The sequence below is a fragment of the Aethalodelphis obliquidens genome, unplaced genomic scaffold, assembly GCF_003676395.1.
Source record: "Aethalodelphis obliquidens isolate GAN/ISIS:26980383/991018 unplaced genomic scaffold, ASM367639v1 scaffold11, whole genome shotgun sequence".
NCBI classification, from domain to species: domain Eukaryota; kingdom Metazoa; phylum Chordata; class Mammalia; order Artiodactyla; family Delphinidae; genus Aethalodelphis; species Aethalodelphis obliquidens.
In genome coordinates, this window is record NW_020837955.1 from 12200180 (window position 1) to 12222209 (window position 22030).

Below are 22030 nucleotides of genomic sequence, written 5' to 3' on the forward strand. Positions count from 1 at the left end.
CAAAGAAACCCCAAAATATGACAAATCATATAAAATTGAGAATCTGCTTGAGCCAAGAAGGAATCTGAAGACAAACTTAAGGCTATTCCAAAAATCAGTCATCAATTCTTTAAAAAGTTCAGATTGAAATCTACCTCTAGAATTATTGGGACCATATTAGTATAAATGAATTATTTGTATTATTATTTATTCATTCAACGCATTTACTGAGTATCTCTTGTACACCAGGCACAGAGTATATAAAGGTTAAAAAAAAAAATCTCTATTTCCTGTGAGCTTCGTGTTTAGTGGAAGAACTCACAATTTAGTTTTGGCTGAAGGAAACATTTGGAGTGTTCTTACCCACACTCAGTTATTTTGAAATAAATACACTAAATATGCACAGAATGTTCTAGATTTACACTGTCTAGTAGTCATATGCGACTATTCAATTAAAATTAAATAAAACTAAGAATTCAGTTCAGCTCAGATATAGAACATTTCTATTACTGGAGAAAGTTCTGTTGGACAACATCATTCTAGATCTAATCAATAAGCTAGAGAACGTATCAATTACCAGGATTGGATGGCATCCCCTTAGAATTTATTTGTTCATTTGTTCAATTTTCCTTCATTCACTTAAGAAACTTTTATTGCCTACTCATTATGTATCAGGCATTATACTAGGTGATCGGGATATAAAAATGGAAGTATATTTCCTACCCTCAGGGAGTTCATGGTCTGGTGGGAAAACCCAGACAGATAAACAATTATAAGATAGCAAAATGGGTAGTATAGTTAGGCTGTGTACAGAAGTTGCAGGGAGATCACAGAGGAGGGACCTAACCCAGGCTGCAGGGTAATGGAAGTCTTCCACAGAAGATGTAGATTGAATGGAAGGATAAGTAAGAGTTACCCAGTGGAAAAGAAGAGGAAGGATGCTCCAGGCAGAAGGATCAAAGGTACTCGGTAAGAGACTGTGGCATATACAAGGAAGTGCAGGTGGTTTGGAATGGAAGGAGTTTAAGGTGCCCCTAGGAAGGTGGTAAGAGATGAGGCTAGAGAGATAGACAAAGGCCAGGTCATAAAGGATCTTACTTGTCCTGCTTTATTGTGAAGGTGATGGGGAACCATTGAAAGGTGTTAAACTGTGAAATGGCATAAATCACATTTACATCTTACTGGGAGAAGTAGATGGAAAGGTGGCACACAAGAAGCAGAGAGACCAGATAGGAATGTATTTTAGTAATGCAAACAAGAAATGATGATAGCTTGAACTGAGGTAGAGATAGATTCAGACTGAAGATATTGTAGAGGATAAAACCAACAGGATTGACTGCATTTGAGTTTTAAAGAAGTAAAGGAAAAAATATGAAGCCTCCTATCCCTAAAAAATATTTGAGAAAAGACCTGAGAGCTATAAACTAGTGAATTTCACTTCCATATTGGTTAGGTTCTTAGAAGAGATGGCATAAAAGATGAGAGGCTGAATACTTAATCAGATTCTGGATCAATGAATTGAATGTCAGGAAATCTAAATTAGCTATGTGATCTGGGCAAATCACTTCAATTTTAATTTTTCTGCCCTATAAAATGAAGAACTTGGTGAGTTTTAAACGGAGCCTTCAGAGGACTGTTGGAGATATTTCAAAGGGGGGTGTCTCTTTCTAGCTGCAAGATTTTGTGATCCATCATCTGCATGCCCTGTTTACTAAGATAAATTATGATGATGATTAAAGAAGATGGCATGTGAGAAAGTGCTTTGTAAGCTATAAAGTGCTATATAAATTTATGGTACTATTATAATTTTGACTCTAAGCTCTTTGGATTAATGCCAAGCAATGGGGCTTATTAAACTATAGTATCTTAAATAGGAATTGAGAGAGAAGAAAAATGACAGATTATTTTCAGTGTAGAAAAATTCTGGAAGATTAAGTGCATAATAATCGAAGTATAATTGAAATTGAGTTGATTTTTATGCCTGATATATAAAGTAAGTCTCTCTGTATTATAGGAAGTCTTTATGTGTGTATGTATATGTGGTGATGGTAGAAGCTGAGCTAACATATACAGCCTCGATTAGAGACCATTAAGGAATTCATAGTTAATTGTTACTTGGAAACAGTAGCCTGAGACTTGCCACGAAAGCCAATGATATGCTGGATGGTCTTAAGAAAAGTACTTTTTAGATTAAAAAAAAAATCTTTACTTTTAATAAGCTATTAGAATTTTGCTTGTTATTTTTCAATTAAGATCTCATGTTACTAAAAAGAGGCAATTCAATTATCTGGGCAATGGTAGGGGGTGATGGAGTTGCCACAGTATGAAAGTATTCTACTTTTCATTGTATGAAAAGACAGTGATGTGAGTAAATTATAGTAAACAATGAAAAATATGGTTAGATTTGCTTGAATGAATCTTAGTTTTCTGGAAATAGGGGGCCTGAGAAAGGTGAATGTAGTCGCCTATCTAATGGCCATAGCTACTTAGTACCCAGCAGAGAACCAAGAAGTAAGGAGGGAAATGGTGTAACTGAGTAACTGAAAGGTACATTTACTCAAAGGCATATATAAACTCATTCACCTACTTGTGGGAGAGGCCCATGCTCAGGCTGTATTTGCTCTTACTTTGGATACTATTCTAGTAATTGATTAGCTTACCTACCTGCTCAAGAAGATTAAAGATAACATAATAAGAGATGAGTGAGAGAGGACGGAGTAAGAATTTATGTTAAAACTGTAAGAGAGAAGGCAGAAAAATTATTAAAGATAGACACAAGAACTCAAACAACACAGCATTCTGAGCTATTTAATATAATAGAAAACAGCTGTTAATACCGTAGCAGCCCTGGGAATTTATTGTATAGAATAAAAAGTGTTCTTAATGGTTATCAATGAAGAGAATTAAGAAACGTTTATATAGTGTTTAGTATTCTAAAAAAAAAAAGATAGGGAGGGCTTCCCTGGTGGCACAGTGGTTGAGAGTCCGCCTGCCGATGCAGGGGACACGGGTTCGTGCCCCGGTCTGGGAAGATCCCACATGCCGCAGAGCGGCTAGGCCTGTGAGCCATGGCCGCTGAGCTTGCGCGTCCGGAGCCTGTGCTCCTCAATGGGAGAGGCCACAACAGTGAGAGGCCCGCGTACTGCAAAAAAAAAAAAAAAAAAAAAAGATAGGGAAAGTATTATGATGCAGTTTAAAATTTTATCAAAAAATGTTTACGATGAAAAAAAGTTTTGATGCTTAAAGCAAAAATTATAATTAACTTAAAAACAACATCAACAAAAAAAACTTAATTTGAATTCTTCGTTCTCCAAAAATGCCAAATAAATTAAGCTGTGCTAGGCTTTCGTCTATTTATTGTTTTTAGATGTTGATTTTTGAGCCTTTCTAAACTATATTTCACGCAGAATATACTAAAGTTAAGAATTATATTTGTTATTCCAAGACCTATATAGGCTAACAATGTAAGTGGTTCCTAAAATACTGGCTCAGATAAATTCACAAATGGAAAATCCATAATACTCTCTAAGAAAACTCATATATTAATGGGGAGGGAGAGTGGTGGCAGGCGTTCATATTCTTACGAGAGAAGCATGTGTGTAAAATGATAGGGTCTTTTTTATGAGCCACAAGGCTTTTGTTTTCAAAATAACTAGTATTGAGATTGTCTTCAACTAACTAAACAAAGCTATGTTACTAGTATTAACTTTTTTTAAGTACAAAAAAGTTGTTGAAAGAGATTCCCTGGTGGTCCATTGGTTAGGATAGGCGCTTTCACTGTGGTGGCCCTGCTTTAAATCCCTGGTTGGGGAACTAAGATCCTGCAAGCCATGCGGTGTGGCCAAAAAAAAAAGTTGTTGAAAAATATCTTTCAAAATATTTTTCGTCTAAAGATATTAAGAAATCTGTCGTAAGAAATCTATTTTGTCTTAAGATGTCTCTTAGTTTTTAAAGAGGTGGGATTCCATTATGGAAAAAAATTATTTTAAAAAAATGAACAGGCATTCCTACATCATCCTCATTTTGCTACTTTGAACATTTTACTTGCTGTAAAATTGCATGTAAAACTGACTTCTTACATGGCTGCCTGTTATAGCTGTTAGCTAGAGTAGGATTTGTGTAGAGCATATTCTGTAACAAAGCAGATGTTTTGAAATATGTTGACAACTGTGCAATTGGTATAGTTTCAAAATGCTTCTATAATCATTCACTTAAGGCTAAAAAGAGTCAGAAAACTTTTCTTGATTGAAGTATATCACTACTCTTGAACTTTTACAAAAGTTAAATGGATAACCATTTAAAATTTATTGTAATTAAGGATTAGAGTAATTAAATGGCAGATTGGAAGTTTAAAATTATTAAAATATTCGTGGTAATGGGTGTGGAGAACATTCTCAGTGGTGAAAATTGAAGGTTATAAATAGTCTTCATTTGAAATGATTACTTGTAAATATTATAATACATTTGTAATGAGTAGAAATTAATTTAGTGGTTAAACCCTTGTATATTTTGCAATCTTGTTTTTATTCTTTTTTTTTAAAAATAGTGTTTGCCAGCTCTGAGCCCGTTCCAGGATTCCAAGGGGATACTCTGCAGCTAGCATTCATTGACCTCAGACAAGTAAGATGTAATAATGTACTTCTCATTTATTGGTTTCTACTTCTCACCTTTTTTTTTTAAATGCTACAGGAATGCTTGTTTGCCTTGAAAAAACTTTTCTTTAGAAAAGTGCTTCTTTTTTTTTTTTTTTTTTTTTTTTTTTTTTTTGCGGTACACGGGCCTCTCACTCTTGTGGCCTCTCCTGTTGCGGAGCACAGACTCTGGACGCGCAGGCTCAGCGGCCATGGCTCACGGGCCCAGCCGCTCCACGGCATGTGGGATCTTCCTGGACTGGGGCACGAACCCATGTCCCCTGCATCGGCAGGCGGACTCTCAACCACTGCACCACCAGAGAAGCCCTAGAAAAGTGCTTCTTTGATAACTGTATTTGGTCCTTCTTTTGAACCTATACCCATTCAGTGTCTCAACTTCATGGGGCATTCTTATTGGTGAATATTTAACTTAGTTATTACTTGCAAAGCACATGAATAAATAAAAACTTTATACTTTGGTTTAATAACACTTGAAGCTTAAGTTATTTCTTAATGATTTCATGGTCGTATATGAAAATTGGTAGTGTAACATTAGTTTTAGGACCCAAGTTAAATGTAAATTATTACAACTTAGAAAGGAACCCCTTGCTTAAAATGTTGTCAGTGTAAAGAATGTTATTTTTATAGTTTTTCTGTATGCTTCCAGAAAGAAGGATAAAACTAATTTTTAAAGGTAATTAATTATACATTTATGTAATTCTTTTCTAGTCACATAACTCTAAGTATAATAACAAATATGATTTTTAAATTTCTTCTATTCAGTTTACTCTTTAACTTCTCTATTGTCATTTTCTTTATTTTCTTCATATTACCTTTTTCCATCTCCCTCATAACTTTGCTTCTTATTCGTTTCTTCCTCTTTCCTCCTCCTCCTTTTTCTTTCTTAATCATAGGATTAAGGAGCTCAATAAAGCTGAGAGGCACAAGAGTGTGGAGGAGGGGTAGATCCAAGTTAGAGGGCTTAGGAGTGCTAGGATTGACAACAGGCCTGACTGCTGCCCTTGGCAAGAAGAACCAAATGCAGATGGAATTAAAAGAAAGTCACTGTGATATCAGTCTATTAATGGTCCCATCCCCTTTGAGGGATGGAGATAACTGGAGATGGGGCTCCACCATTGGTATGAATAGAACTCTTCCACAGTGATGTTTGGAACAGGACCATTGTGAGCAGTTAAAGAGCTCTTATTTTAATAAATGTTTGAACACAGAGCTGCTTTTTCTAATTCCAAGCCAGTGTTCAATAAATATTTATGAAATGCTAAGTATTGATTATTTGGAGAGAGGAGATATGGTTGAAATAGACACAAAAGTAATATAAGAGACAGTTTCATCCTTATGGAGCTTAACAGTCCTTTAGAGAAGTACAATACCCACAAACTGGCTAGGAATACTTATAAGACAGTGAGTTGTATGGAAATAACTGGTATTTCAAGTCAAGTTTAGAAGAAAATTGAAAAAGCCATTCTGTCTCCCAATTATAATCTGTAAAGCACTGAACAACGTATTTATGAAATATTTTCATAACATAAATATGAAATAACCTAAATATTTTTATAACCTAAATACATATGAAAATGTATCCATATTTATTCTGTTTACAATTGGTGCTCATGTATTATGCCAAACAAGAAACACTATTATGAGTGACCTAGATCTACAGATGGTTAGCTTTACTAAGTTAAGGGGAGGATAGTAGAAAATGAAGAAAGTGGATTCTGAACTTCCATTTCAGTTTATTAGAAGATATTCTTACTATTGAAGGTAGATCCATTTTCTTTACAAGGAGTTATCTCTGTTGCTGTCCTGTTGCCCCTAATAAGATGATATAGAAAACTGAGTCCTTTACCAAGGTGGAAACAGGTTTCGTGGTATATTCATTTCCAAATTAGGTTATGACCACTTACATGAATATGATCTCCAGTCCAAAGAATATGTGATTCAAGGATAGCTCCCATTATATACAAATAATCTGTTCACAGAAAAATTGAAATTTATTGTTTGCTGTTTTCTCAGTTTTGTATGAATTTTTATGCTGTTAACTAGCTTGTAATCTCATTGTAGGATTGTAGATGGGACCACATAATTTAAAAAAAATTTTTATTAGAGTATAGTTGATTTACAATGTTGTATTAGTTTCAGGTGTACAGCAAAGTGATTCAGTTATACATACAAATATATTTATTCTTTTTCAGATTCTTTTCTCATATAGATTATCACAGAATATTGAGTAGAGTTCCCTATGCTATACAGTAGGTCCTTGTTGGTTATCTGTCTTGTATATAGTAGTGTGTGTATGTTTATCTCAAGCTCCTGATTTATCCCTTCCCCCAGCGTTTCCCTTTTGGTAACCATAAGTTTGTTTTTGATATCTGTAAGTCTGTTTCTGTTTTGTAAATAAGTTCATTTGTATCATTTTTTGAAAATTAGATTCCACATATGAGTGATATCATATGATATTTGTCTTTCTCTGACTTACTTCACTTCATATGATATTCTCTAGATCCATCCATGTTGCTGTAGGATCACATAATTTATAAAGCTGTTGGCAAAGATTCTGTTCCTTGATTTGTCCAGGTAGGTAGTTAGTTCAAAGCAGAAAACTCTGATCCTAGGTACTTTCTTCCTTCAAACACAATCATCATTTCACAGCAAAGAAATCCTCTTTACAAGCATATAGCTCACTAGGGAATTGTTATGAAGGCAGACTTATAAATATTAATAAACATCTCAAATCTTTTTGGTTGATTTACTTATCAAGTAGTGCACTTAGAGGCATTAAGTCCTGATTGACATTTCCTCATCAAGGTAATTTCTTTTCTTTTCTTTTTTTAAATATTTATTTATTTATGGCTGCATTGGGTCTTCGTTGCTGCGCGTGGGCTTTCTCTAGTTGCGGTGAGCGGGGGCTACTCTTCGTTGCAGCACATGGGCTTATCATTGCAGTGGCTTCTCTTGTTGTGAAGCATGGGCTCTAGGCACATGGGCTTCAGTAGTTGTGGCATGCAGGCTCAGTAGTTGTGGCTCGCGGGCTCTGGAGCGGAGGCTCAGTAGTTGTGGCGCACGGGCTTAGTGGCTCCGTGGCATGTGGGATCTTCCTGGACCAGGGCTCGAACCCATGTCCTCTGCATTGGCAGACGGATACTTAACAACTGCAAGGTAATTTCTTTAAGAGACTTAAGTGAATAAAAAAGTCTATTATGAAACATTTAGAATTCTAAAATGTATTATGACAAGTATATAGAACTGTTAAAAGATTTATATAGAAATAACTAGTTAATATAAAACACAGTTTTAAAGTATGGTAGTTAGTATGCAGTGGAAGTGAGTAGTGGATAGAAAATTTTGATGAGCTAATTTTTGACGTATTAATTTTTCTAGTCTTAAAAGAGGCTTAAATTATTTTCTCTGATTGTTAATGTTAAAATTTAATTATGCTATCTTCTTGTACTTTTGTATTCTAAAACAAGAAGAGTGACTTCCCTGGTGGCTCAGTGGTTAAGAACCTGCCTGCCAGTGCAGGGGACACGGGTTTGAACCCTGGTTCAGGAAGATCCCACATGCCACAGAGCAACTAAGCCCATGTGCCACAACTACCGAGCCTGCGCTCTAGAGCCCACGAGCCACAACTACTGAAGCCTGCGTGCAGCAGTGAAGACCCAACACAGCCAAAAATAATAAATAAATAAATAAACAAACAAGAAGATGCAACTAATTCTTTTTTTAAAATATTTATTTATTTATTTTTGGCTGCGTTGGGTCTTTGTTGCTGTGCGTGGGCTTTCTGTAGTTGCAGTGAGCAGGGGCTACTCTTTGTTGCAGTGCATGGGCTTCTCATTGCAGTGGTTTCTCTTGCTGTGGAGCATGGTCTCTAGGTGCACAGGCTTCAGTAGTTGTGGCACGTGGGCTCAGTAGTTGTGGCACGTGGGCTCAGTAGTTGTGGCTCGTGGACTCTAGCGCACAGGCTCAGTAGTTGTGGCATATGGGCTTAGTTGCTCTGCGGCATGTGGGATCTTCCCGGACCAGGGCTCAAACCTGTGTCCCCTGCATTGGCAGGTGGATTCTTAGCCACTGCACCACCAGGGAAGTCCCGATGCAACTAATTTTTGTCTTCAGCTACTGGACCACTGTGATATAACTTGAATTTTATGATTTGAGAGGCCTGGATTTAATAATTTGATAATGATAGTTATTTTTCACCTATATTTGTTTTTCAAATTAACTTACAAACAGTTTAGTGGTGAAATGCCAAGTATGGGAATTGGCCAAAAATAAAATTCATTTTGAAAACTTTAATCTCATATGAGGTGATGTAATGTTTTTTATCAGTATCAGTGATTATTTAAATAAGGATACCTTAAGTTTCAGTAGTGTTTTTATGTTCCTGACTTCATAAAGATATTTCATAGCAGCATATTATTTTAACACTTTTATGTGAAGTAGTATATCACCAAACATAAAGAGGGTGCTAACACTTTTATTTACATTTCAGTTGAATTTCTGCACTTTTCCTTTTTTTTTTTTTCCTGGTCTGTGATCCATTTCTGTCTTAATAGGGCAGCTGACAGTTCTTTTCAAGTATACTTAGAAAGGCAAAAAAGCCCTTTTCATAGTACTTATAAGGGGTCATGCTTCTGTTTTTTAGTTTGAATTTGATACTGCTTCATGAATTGCTGGGTATGAAAGATTAGGAAGTAGGTCTAGTGGTCAAATTTTACCTGCCCACCCGGACTTTGCCCTGAGGTCAAACTCCTGATATTTGCTGTTCTGAATAGAGGAGTTGATGACAAGTATGAGCTGATACAAGAGGAAAGTTAGAACCATATCAAAGCTGAAGGCAAGAGAATTGGGACTCAATGAGAGACTGTAGCTAAAAGATGGATCATCAGAATTGCCCTCTTCTAAAGAAAAGGAAATAGCTGACCTGTGAGTGAAAAGACTTTATCATCCTGCCAATCACATGCTTGCTAATGGAAGCCAGTTATCTCAACAACATTTTAAGACCTACTGCCCCAATAGACAATGTGGAGGATTAGCAGTACTGGTACTGCATTATGTGAGCATACTACTTCACTCAATTTTAAACGTGCCGTTTGAACATGATTTGTCTGTGTATACATGTTTTATAAGTAAAGCCTACCATCCTTCTACCCCCAGTTCTGAAATGAAGTCGCTAATTGGTGAAGGACTTTGGTATACTTACTTGCATCTGTTTTCTTTTACAAAGACCATCTCTTTTGTTAAATGTAATCTTTCAAATGGATTTCAAAAGAATTTTAAAATATGTAAAATTCTTTTGACAATGTATGAAAACCTTAAAATTTTGAAACTGTTTTTATTATAAGACTTTGTATAATGTATATAGTATTCAGTGATACTTTTTAAAATAACTCGTTCTCAATACATAGCAAGATTTCAGTAAATATCACTGGAAAGTGAGGTGTCCCATATAACTGAATTTCCCAGGAAACTAAAGATTAGGTTTTTTTGTTTTTGTTTTTTAAATTTTATTTATTTTTGGCTGCGTTGGGTCTTCACTGCTGTGCGCGGGCCTTCTCTAGCTGCGGTGAGCAGGGGCTACTCTTTGTTGCAGTGCGCAGGCTTCTCACCGTGGTAGCTTCTCCCGCTGCGGAGCATGGGCTCCAGGGCACGCGGGCTTCAGTAGTTGTGGCTCTCGGGCTCTAGAGCACAGGCTCAGTGGTTGTGGTACACAGGCTCAGCTGCTCCACAGCATGTGGGATCTTCCCGGACCAGGGATGAAACGCGTGTCCTCTCCATTGGCAGGCGGATTCTTAACCACTGCACCACCAGGAAAGTCCACTGAAGATTAGTTTTTAATCACCAAAACTCTAAAAATGTAGCCAATTTAGCGGGAAACTTTAAAAATGTATCTCTCACTTTCATAGCTTCTTATTGAACATATTTCTCACAGTAGACTGAGCATCCATGGCTCACTAATAATCCTGATACTAAATCCTCTTTACCTGGTCCTATTTCACTTTGTGATAAGTTAGACTGGCAAGATATTATTGCAGCACTTGACAATATCTTGATAATCCTTCAGACAATATGGAGAGGTTGAGGTAGATTGGATGATAATACAATTAAGTAGGTTTGAAGCTAATAAAACAGTTTCTTCCCTAAAGAATGTTGGCTGATGTCTTTTCACCGTATATTTTCCTGAAGTGTCTTTCCAGGAACACTGATTTCTCAAGATGAGAAAAGATTTCTTTAAAACAGATTCCAAGTCAGCTAAGTTTGGGAAACACTTTGTACTCTAATCCCCTCTTAGAGACTTACCATGTGCATTAGAATTGTAAGGACTGAGAAATGGTGCAGTAAACCTAAACTCATCACAGAACACATCCCTTACTAATTTTGGCTTGTATTACATGAAATATACTTTGGGAAATACTGCTTTAAGTCAAGATTCTGGCAGCACCCTCTAGATGTCTGTCTTTGACAGTTTGGGATCAACATATTTTTTAAATGATGACTTGGATAAATACATAGAAGAAATATGAATTATTTGTATAGATTACACAAAACTAGAAGAGCTACCTAAGATGATAGAAGACGAAATCAAAGTGCTCTCAGTAGTCTTGAGTGATAAGCCAAAGCCAAAAAAGTTAAATTTAGCAAGAAAAATATTAAGTGCTGTATTTAATTTTTTTAATTAAATTTTTAAAAATACAGGATGTAGGAAATCTGACTTATATTATGAAAAAGACCTGGTCATTTTAGTTAACTCCAAATGAACCAACAGCGTGCTGGGAATTCTTAGACTACACTAATCAAAGTGTGGTATTTGGGTTATTAGACCACTGTGCTTTGGGGCTGTTAAGACTGTGCATGATGGTATGGACGCTCACAAATTGGAGAGCACATAAGAGAGAACTACAGAGGTAGTGAGTGGTCGGATACCTTGTCCTATGAAGAGCCTTTTAAAAATCTGGGAATAGGGAACCTCCGTGGCGGACCAGTGGTTAAGAGTCCTCACTTCCACTGCAGGGGTTGCAGGTTCGATCCCTGGTTGGGCAACTAAGATCCCATATGCTGCACGGCTAAAAAAAAAAAAAAAAAAAAAATCTGGGAATATATAGTCTAAAGCCTTAGAGAGGTATGCCTTTGTAGTGCAAATCACATATGTGGTTCTTATTAGCTTACATATGAGCCATTTTCTTTTTCTATACCATTTTCTTCTGCCTGTTACAACCCTGTGCCATAAAAATTACAATTTTTCTTTCTCTATCTACGATTAGATTCCATTTTCAAGTATTTTATTTCAGGCAAAATAGGGAAAAGAGGAGTGATCATTCCTCTGAACTATATTTAGAGAATTTGAGAGAGAATTCGAATTGTGCAAAATATATATGGATCTCATAGCACTTTTCAAATAAATGTTTTATTGAAATATAACATACATTCAGGCAAATCATACTATTGCTGATTTTTGACAAAGTAAATACATCTCTGTAACACACAGATCAAGAAAAAGAACTTGACCAGTAAGTACCTCAAAAGAGACCCCTACCCCTTACTGCACTTCTCCCTCTCAAAGGATAGCAACTATTGTTACTTCTAACACCACAGATAAATTTTGTCTGATTTTGAACTTTGTATACATGGAATCATGCAGTATTAACTTTCTTTTTTAAATTTAATTTTATTTATTTTTTATACAGCATGTTGTTATTAGTTATCTATTTTATACATATTACTGTATATATGTCAATCCCAATCTCCCAGTTCAACCTACCACCACCACCCCTGACCCCAATATTAACTTTTTGGTTCTGCCTTCTTTTGCTCAATATTATGTTTGTGAAATTTATCTATGTTGTTACATGTAGCTATGGTTCATTCATTCCCTTTGCTGTGTAGTCTACCATTATATAAATGTACCATAATTTATACATTCTACTATTGATGGACATATGAATTGATTCCAGTTTTATTGTTACAGATTGAACTAACATGACATTCTTTTGCATGTCTTTTGGTGAACAGACCCATTTTTGTTGAGGTATTTACCTAGGAGTGGAATTGCTGAGTCAGGGGGGTAGGTACATGATCAGTTTGAATAGACACTGTGAAGCAGTTTTCCAAAGCAAGAATATTAGTTCGTACTTCAGCCAGCAGTGTAGAAGAGTTCTTGTTGCTCTGCATCCTTGGTATCACTTGATATTAGTTGTCTCTTCCTTTTCAGCCATTCCAGGGAGTATACAATAGTTTTACATTGTGGTTTTAATCTGCATTTCCTTGATGACTTATAAAATTGAACTCCTTTTCATTTATTTATTGTCTATTTGAATATCCTCCTTTGTGAGTAAACTTTTCAGGTTTTTTGTCATTTTTTTCTATTGGATTGTCTGCTTAATGATTTCCGGAAGTTCTTTGTATATTCTGAATATGAGTCCTTCCTTTGTCAAATGTGTGTATTGCAAGTATCTTCTCCTGCTCTGTGGCTGGTCTGTTCACTCTTAGTGGTGGCTTTTGATGAATAAAAGCTCATAATTTTAATGAAATCCAATTTATCATTTTTTCCTTCATGATTAGTTCTTTTTAATGTCCAGTTTAAGAAGTCTTTGCCTTCCCCTGAAATTGTAAATGTTTTTTTCTAAAAGTTTTATTGTTTTACCGTTCATATTTAGGTTTACAATCCATCTGGAATTGATTTTTGTGCATGGTATGGGGTGTAAGGTTCAAGATTGATTTTGTTCCACATGGTTACGCAATTGACCCAGCACCATTTTTTGAAAAGAATTGGCTGTCATAGCATTTTTAAAAATAAATTTATTTATTTTTATTTTTGGCTGCGTTGGGTCTTTGTTGGAGCACGTGGGCTTTCTCTAGTTGTGGGGGGCTACTCTTCGTTGCGGTGTGCGGGTTTCTCATTGCGGTGGCTTCTCTGGCTGCGGAGCACGGGCTCTAGACGTGTGGGCTTCAGTAGTTTTGGCACACGGGCTCAACAGTTGTGCTCGCGGGCTCTAGAGCGCAGGCTCAATAGTTGTGGCGCACGGGCTTAGTTGCTCCGCAGCATGTGGGATCTTCCTGGACCAGGGCTTGAACCCGTCTACCCTGCATTGGGAGGCGGATTCTTAACCACTGCACCACCAGGGAAGTCCCTCTCGTAGCATTTTAATGTAAAATAGTTATAAAACACAAGACTTTGAAATATAAATGATATGTGCTTCTAATATACAAGTAAAATGGTTTCTGTTGTCCCCCAGCTAACTGTATGCTTATATTTCATGATTCATGCCATTCCCCATTAGCAAATTAGTTATCAAGTTGAGGTTTTAAAATAGCAGCCTAACTATACCCCCACCACATCAAAGGTATTTTTAAAAATAAAGCAATTCTAGAGCAAGTATTCATAACAATTCAGGTAACATAAAAGAAAAAAGCTAAGCTACAAGCCCGTGAAGACAAGAATCATGCCTTTTTTGTTCACTACCATACATGTATTACTTAACCCTATTCCTGGCACATAGTAAACAATCAGTAAATGTTGAATAAGTGAATGCAAATTATTCAGCTATATTCAAACATATTTTTGGTGTACAGAAACACCTTATTTGGAATTGGGATATTACATGTAAGTTAATGTTCCATGTAAAGAAACATACTTTAAAAGCAGTAAAAAAATTTTTATTTCCGTTATTTTTGATGGGAGTATTTCTAAAAATACATGACACATTTCTTTGCCTTCTCAAGTAAACGTGTAAGCATTACAAACATTTCTTGATTTACCTTGGTCATCATTAGGGATACTAAAATAATAATATGTTATTTCTAAGAAATGTTGTCATTGCTCCAAACCCAACTGTTCTTCTATGGATGAAGAAATATTTTGTACAGGGGAATTATAGGAATTTAGACAAAGGCAGTATATGCCTTAATTGAGTGATCAGCAATGACTAAATATAGAGCAAAACTTAAATAAAGCACCATGTCCTAAACTTCTGTTATTTGGAACAGTGAGTCATGAAGAAAGTAAATTATAGACAAATAATTTTAGGAAATCCTGAATATTGTGTTCCTCTCTTGTAAATTCACAATTTCATTGGCACATTGAAGGCTTTGAGAAGTCCTATAATAGAGGTGTATCCCCTTTTTCCCCCCACACCTGTTTGAGTACTAAATACTTTTCAAAAAAGAATCTCTTACTATCCTGCAAATCAGTGTTCTATGGCACACAGTTTGCAAACACTGAATCATGTGGACCACTGTTGCACTGCGTTACTCTGTGGATTCCTAGAACTATGTTCTGGTTAAAACATAGGGCTCTGAAAGCAAAAAGATAAGCCTTTCAGTAGATAGATGAAATTTAAATATTAAAATACAAATAATACAAAAGTGATGAAAATAGTAGAAAGTTTTCAAAAATAATTTGTTGAACTTCCTCTTTTTTAAAACATTCAGACGATTTTATGAAGGATGGTAATTACTAGAGGATTAATGCTGCTTAGATTCAGTAAACCAGTCAGTCAGTCATACAGAATAGCTTGTTTTTAAGAAGCATGAGACAGTAACACAGGATTGCTTGTGAAGAATGAAGAGATTAAAGGGGGAAATTAAAATACCAGCTCATATGGAGTTCAGATCCTAACAGTTGTCAGATTCCTTAGTGAATCATCAAGGCTATTGTTATTGAGCCACAGTATGCATACTTGGAGAGAAATAAAGAATATATTTGCTACTTCCCCCCCCCCTTACTAATACACTGTAAATGAGATGGGAAAATTTTGAAAGAGATATTTTGATAAAATAATCAAAGTACGTTCTATATTTTGTTTGTTATAAAGAGCATCTCCTAGTATTAAATACATTTGAAGTGACTTTTTTCGAGATAACTGTACCTTTCCTTAAGACAGAAAACCTAATACCTTCCAAAATAAGAATCTTAAAACAAAGCCAAAACGTCACAAAGAAGGTAGTATTACTACTTAGTGGTACTAAAAACATGATGAAAAAACTTCAAAGTCCTTTAGAACTTACAGAAATTTTTTGCCTAGATGGTTTACTTTACACATTAACTTAGCTGTAAGCACCTTCAGATACAAAAGGAGAAGGGGTAGGGGAACAAAAGCTGCTTTGTTCAGTTTGCCTCTTTTACCTGTCACCAAGTCCTCCCTAGCAGGCAAAGGAGGAGCTGTACACCTAAAACACCTCTTTTACCTTCCATCACTTCTTTGATCTGACATAATTTAAAGAATATATTTTTTAAAAGTCATTTTGTGACCCAATACGTGCATCTTTTTATTAATGGCACCCAGGGAAGATTCTCTGTGTCCCAGAAGAGTCAATGGACCATTCTGAATATTAAGCCAATTCTTTTTAGTTTTTTTTTTTTTAACTTTATCAATTTTTGGAACTTGACTATCCATATCCTGATCCAATATGATCTCATATAGTTGGAACAGGAGTATAGTATATGCCATTTTTAAAAAAGGCAACCCATAAAACTACTTCAGATCTGTTTTCTTATTTATATATGTCATCAACATACATGTCATTTTCTTTCATGATAAATCCCAGATCTGGGCTTCTCAGTACCATATGCTACATGAGGAGACTAAGCAGCTATTAGCTATTAGCTGTGACTATTGCTCATTTGACTTCTCCGATATTCTACCACTTCGTAGAGAAATCTGTTAGGAATGATTTGTAGCTTTTTACTGTTTTTTTTTTCCTTCAGCGTTCAACTCCACGAGCAGGAATTGGTTATAACATAGATTGCATTGCATAAAGGTCCTTATGTGCCTTTAGATCAGGGGTTCTAACCTGGGGATCACAGGTTGGTTTTAGGAGGCTTAGGCAAAATTTTGTCTATATGTGCATATTTCTGAGAAGAAGGTCCAGTGTTTTAATAGATTCACAAAGGCATCATATATGACCTAACAACAGTTATCTCACCATCACTGCTCTAGGGAAACGGAAGGCTGTCCAGATGAAGCCAGATCACAAAGAGCTGTCCCATTTCCAGAGATGTCTTTATTTATTAAACAAATATTTGAGCACCTGCTCTGGGCACTCTTTTAAGTGCTGGTGATACAGTGGTGAAAAAGATAGGCAAGATCCCTGCTCTTAAAACTTGTTTTGTTGGAGGGAGATCCATAACAAACAATGATAATTTCAAACAGCTTTATATAGAATTTCAAATACATTTAGATTCTGTGAGAAAAATAAAACTGGTTAACGTGAATAGTGACTGGGAGTTAGTGGACCACTTCAGATTGGGTTGTCAAGGGTAAACCTCTTTAAGGAGTAGGTATCCGAATGAAATTAGGAGATATGGGGAAATAGTATTCCTGGCAGAGGGAGGAGCAAATGAAAAGTCCTAAGGTGCTGTCAGGGAAGAGAAAGTATGGCTGTAGTGTAGAGAGCAAGGGGAAGAGAGGTGCAAATGAAATTGGGAAGGTTATCAGAGCCAAGTCATGTAGGACCTTGAGGGCCTTGTTAAGGAGTTTGGGATGTTATGTATGATGGGAAACCATTCAAGGATTTTAGGCAGGTTAGTATCATTCTCTGATTTGCATTTGAAAAAGATTTTGCTGGCTATTCTAAGGAGAATAGATTGAAAAGGGACAAAATTAGAATCAGGAAGAACAGTTAGATGATTATTTTGGTAGTCTAGGGTATAGATGATTGATTGCTGTTACTTAATTACTGATGCTGTGGTTCACTATATTTCACAGTAGCTTCTTCATGCAGACTCAGAGGTTTCTGTTTTCAATATGAGAAATGGTTGAATTTATACACAGCAACTAGTTTGTTTTTATCTCAAAATACTGTGAGTTATCCAACTAATTATATTTTCTTCTTCATTACGGAGGTAGAATGCTCAAATATATAGGATGGCATCACGTGCATTTTGTATACTAACCTTATCTTCTCTCCTGTCTTCACTTTCTCTTGGCCCTGACTTTTCTCAGTTATTAAGATGTATTTATCTTTTGTTTGTTTGCGGTACGCAGCCTCTCCCATTGCAGAGCACAGGCTCCGGAAGCGCAGGCTGTATTTATCTTGCATGTATTTTTGTAAGTTGCTTTAAGATGCCTTTGGAACAAGGCAGTGTATAAGTAAATTAAACATTTGTTAGCGGAATCCTAGAACTGTTTGTAGTAAAAGGCATTATGTATGGATGGATTTTCATTTATTGCTTCATTTACTAATTCATTTATTCAAGAAATGTTTGAGTGCCTTATGTAGCCAGCCACTGGGGAAACAGAATTGAACAGTAGACAATAAAATAAGAGCTAGACAATAAAATAAGAGCTAGAGAGATGAGTTAGTTGGTATCAAAGAAGATAAAGTTGAAGATAAACATGACTATTAGATTCAGAAAGACACCTTGGCTGAAAGGATGGAAATTAAGAAGTGTAGCGAGAAAGCCACTGAAGAATCCAAATGGTGTGTTGAGGAGGACATTATCGTGTAGGAAATCAGGAAATAGGATGGATTCCTGCTTCTCCTAATAACTACCGTGTGCTGTTGGGAAACTATTTCCTGAACTATTTCAACCATATATTTTAATGATTTAATGAAATCTGTGGGGGGAAATGGTGTATAATTTACTTTGGGGAGAGATCTTTTTGATCGCATGCTTAATCTTTGTTGTTAAAATCAGTGAATTGTGTGAAATTTGCATTGCAGGTGTCATTAGTTGATTGAGTCAGAAGTTCCCATCTCTTTGTGTATACCATACTTCATCTGGGTGATGGCAAGGCTTGTGTGCCAGACCTATATCATGTTAAACTATGAGGAGCATAGTTCCTTCTAACAATATTGCTGAATAAGGGAAGTACCCTGGGAACCCACTTCCTTGTTCTCTTTATCCTCCTCACCTAATTTCTTCTACCCTTTTATATACATAGTCAGACAGTCTCTAACATGCCCCCAAATGGTTATAAAATTTAGGAAAGAAGTTCAGATGCACTTCACCAGAGAAAGATAGGAGAAACCTGATAAATATATACTTGTATTTGACTCAAACTGAACAACTTTGGATTCTACCTAAAGGGACATGAATGAGCCTTGTAAGTTATGAAGGAATTGTTAGGCCATAATTCTTGCCTTGGAGACTGGGTGTCTGCCAAGATTTTACTTTGAAATTTCTGTCTTCTGTTACTAATCTTAAGGCATCATAACATACAATTCTTTTGCCACTAGTCCAGTTTATTCTTTTATGATGAGGAAGAAGGCACTTTTAAATAACAATTATTTCCACTATAATTAAACACATCTTCTTTTGTTTGCATTGTGTTTGTTACTATATTGTATACACACTCTGCTTGCTTAAACATGTCCCTGTGACTACTTCACAGGAACTTTCTTTAGAAGTTTTAAAGTCTTTGACTTCTTAAAGTATTAATGGGATTTGCCAAAGTTGTAGTATCCAAATGTTTGACTAGATATGGTAGCAGGACAACAGCTTGTTCACACAGCTCCTCCAGCAAGCATTTTTTCCTTAGACAATCCTAAATTCATTTGAAGTGCCAAAGAATTAAAGGAAGACGTTTTTGGGTTTACTCCTGAATATAACAAGATCAGACATCTCACAAGGTTTACCTTTAAGGTCCAGATATGAGAAAAGTATGCTGCCCTTTGGGAGAGCTTAGATTAGGAAGGATTAGGCTGTACCTAAATGACTTTTGCCTTTCAGTGTCATAATTCTGGTGCCTTACAGTTTATGTGCTTAACTAGGTATGTAATTTATGCTTATACCTTCTTCAGTTATTGATATAAATTTTGAACTTAGATTTTTGTGATTATTTTAAGGGTAAAGGTTTAGAGCTGTTTTGTAGTTTGGAAAATTACCCTCTAAATGATTTTTTGAAAACAGGGGAAAAAAATCAAACCAACACCATAATAATTACAAAAATGATACATGCTCACAGTTCTTTTTGTTTTTTTTTTAAGTAATTACAGACTCTCAAGAAGTTACAAATATAGTTAAGAGACATCCTTTGTATACTTCACCCAGTTTCCCCCAATCGTAATTTTTTGTATAGCTACCTACAATTATAAAAATCAGGAAGTTAACATTGCATGCTTCCTGTTTAAAACACACAGAAAAATTAACATGAAGAAGTGTATAAAAGGAAAGCTCTCATTTTTTCCTCCTCTTCAACCTCTCAGAATCATTGGTGTGTTTCCCAATAGACTTTTTTTTGTTTTGTTTTTGCGGTACGCGGGCCTCTCGCTGCCGTGGCCTCTCCCGTTGTGGAGCACAGGCTCCGGACGCGCAGGCTCAGCGGCTATGGCTCAGGGCCCTAGCCGCTCCGCTGCACGTGGAATCCTCCCGGACCGGGGCACGAACCCGCGTCCCCTGCATCGGCAGGCGGACTCTCAACCACTGCACCACCAGGGAAGCCCCCAATAGACTTTTTTAAATGTACATTTAAACACACACACTTGCACCCGCTTGTGTGCACACACGTAGAATTCTTTGCTTGAGGGGGGAAGTGGATCATATACGCTAAAATTTACGTTTTTCATGCAACGCTACATGATTTCATATTGGTAAATATGGCTCTACTTTACTCTTTTTCACTTCTTCATAACATTCTATCATATGAATATACCATAGTTTATTAAACAAGTTCTCTTTTGTTGGACATTAAGGAGTCTCCAGTTTTTCTTTCTTTTTTTCTTTTTAATATTTATTTATTTGGCTGGATCGGGTCTTGGTTGCGGCATGCGAGATCTTTCGTTGCGGCACGTAGGCTTCTCTCTAGTTGTGGGGCACGGGCTCTAGAGCGCGGGCTCAGTAGTTGTGGCAAGTGAGCTTAGTTGCACCGCGGCATGTGGGATCTTAGTTCCCCAGCCAGGGATCAAACCCATGTCCCCTGCATTGGAAGGTAGATTCTTAACCACTGGACCACCAGGGAAGTCCCTCCAGTTTCTCTACATATAAGTAATGCTGCAGTTAATATCCCTAGGCATCTATATTGAGCAATAGTGTAAGTATTTTTACAGCCCTTTAGAAGTGGAATTACTGGGTACTGCCAAAATAATGCTCAAAAAAAATTATACCAATCAGAGTTGTTTTTTTTAAAATTTTATTTATTTATTTATATATTTATGGTTGTGTTGGCTCTTCGTTTCTGTGCGAGGGCTTTCTCTGGTTGTGGCAAGTAGGGGCCACTCCTCATCGCGGTGTGTGGGCCTCTCACTATCGCGGCCTCTCTTGTTGCGGAGCACAGGCTCCAGACGCGCAGGCTCAGTAATTGTGGCTCACGGGGCTAGTTGCTCCGTAGCATGTGGGATCTTCCCAGACCAGGGCTCGAACCCGTGTCCCCTGCATTGGCAGGCAGATTCTCAACCACTGTGCCACCAGGGAAGCCCCAATCAGAATTAATTTTAAGAGAAATGCTTAAGTTAGTAAATATGACAATAAACAAAATTAACAGATTTATGGGGAAAAATTATTTGTGTAATTGTGCATTTGGACAAATAGGGAATATTCCTTATCTATAAGTATTATAGTATGATTAATTTTGAGGTAAATTTTCAATGTGTTACAAAAGGAGTGAGTCTTTGTCTCCATAGACTGGGAGTTATAAGCCAGTGCATAATGTACATAGAGGTAGTCCCAAATCTAAATGTTTTTAATCATTGATATTCTTGCTATTTTTTTCACTGATAGGGATAGGTTAAAATTTTTAGAATAGTCTGCCAGCAATAAAGAATTGTGATATTCTGGCTTTTAATAAATATTATACATCCATTAATTATTAGATATAAAATCAGTATTTGACACTTTCCAAAAGGGAACTTTATCCTTCCTCTCAAAATTAATTCACATTTTTGCCAAAATTCCAATTATTCATTTATAAGAAATAATATTTTTCTCTAATATTTTTTTTATTAAATAGAAATGTTTCTCTTTTTTTAATATAAATTTATTTTATTTATTTATTTATTTTTGGCTGTGTTGGGTCTTCATTACTGCATGTGGGCTTTCTCTAATTGCGGCGAGCGGGGGCTACCCTTCGTTGCTTTGCACAGGCTTCTCATCACGGTGGCTTCTCTTGTTGTGGAGCACGGGCTCTAGGCACGCAGGCTTCAGTAGTTGTGGCTCGCAGACTCAGTAGTTGTGGCTCATGGGCTCTAGAGTGCAGGCTCAGTAGTTGTGGAGCATGGGCTTAGTTGCTCTGCGGCACGTGGGATCATTCCTGACCAGGGCTCAAATGCGTGTCCCCTGCATTGGCAGGCAGGTTCTGAATCACTGTGCCACCAGGGAAGCCAGAAATATTTCTTTTTAATTATAGGTTTCTTTGAGTTGTGAGGATAATTTATGAGAAGTTTAAATATTTAAATGCTTTGTCAGAAAGATAGCAATAGTGTAGTTTGTTTCACATACTAATGAATATTATAACCAGAAACACCAT

General features: G+C 36.4%; 1 protein-coding gene across 7 annotated transcripts in view; it reads left to right on the forward strand.

The window, feature by feature from the left end:
* The window catches only part of EXOC6 (exocyst complex component 6), a 194842-nt gene that overhangs the window by 154498 nt on the left and 18314 nt on the right, over nt 1-22030 (forward strand). For 6 of the 7 annotated variants that reach the window (XM_027112059.1, XM_027112058.1, XM_027112060.1 and 3 more), the window contains one exon: nt 4526-4599. In XM_027112059.1, the coding sequence (XP_026967860.1) occupies nt 4526-4599 (74 nt within the window). Of the gene's footprint in view, nt 1-4525; nt 4600-7131; nt 7206-22030 lie in introns of all 7 variants that reach the window. The other variant, XM_027112065.1, reaches the window with a different exon arrangement.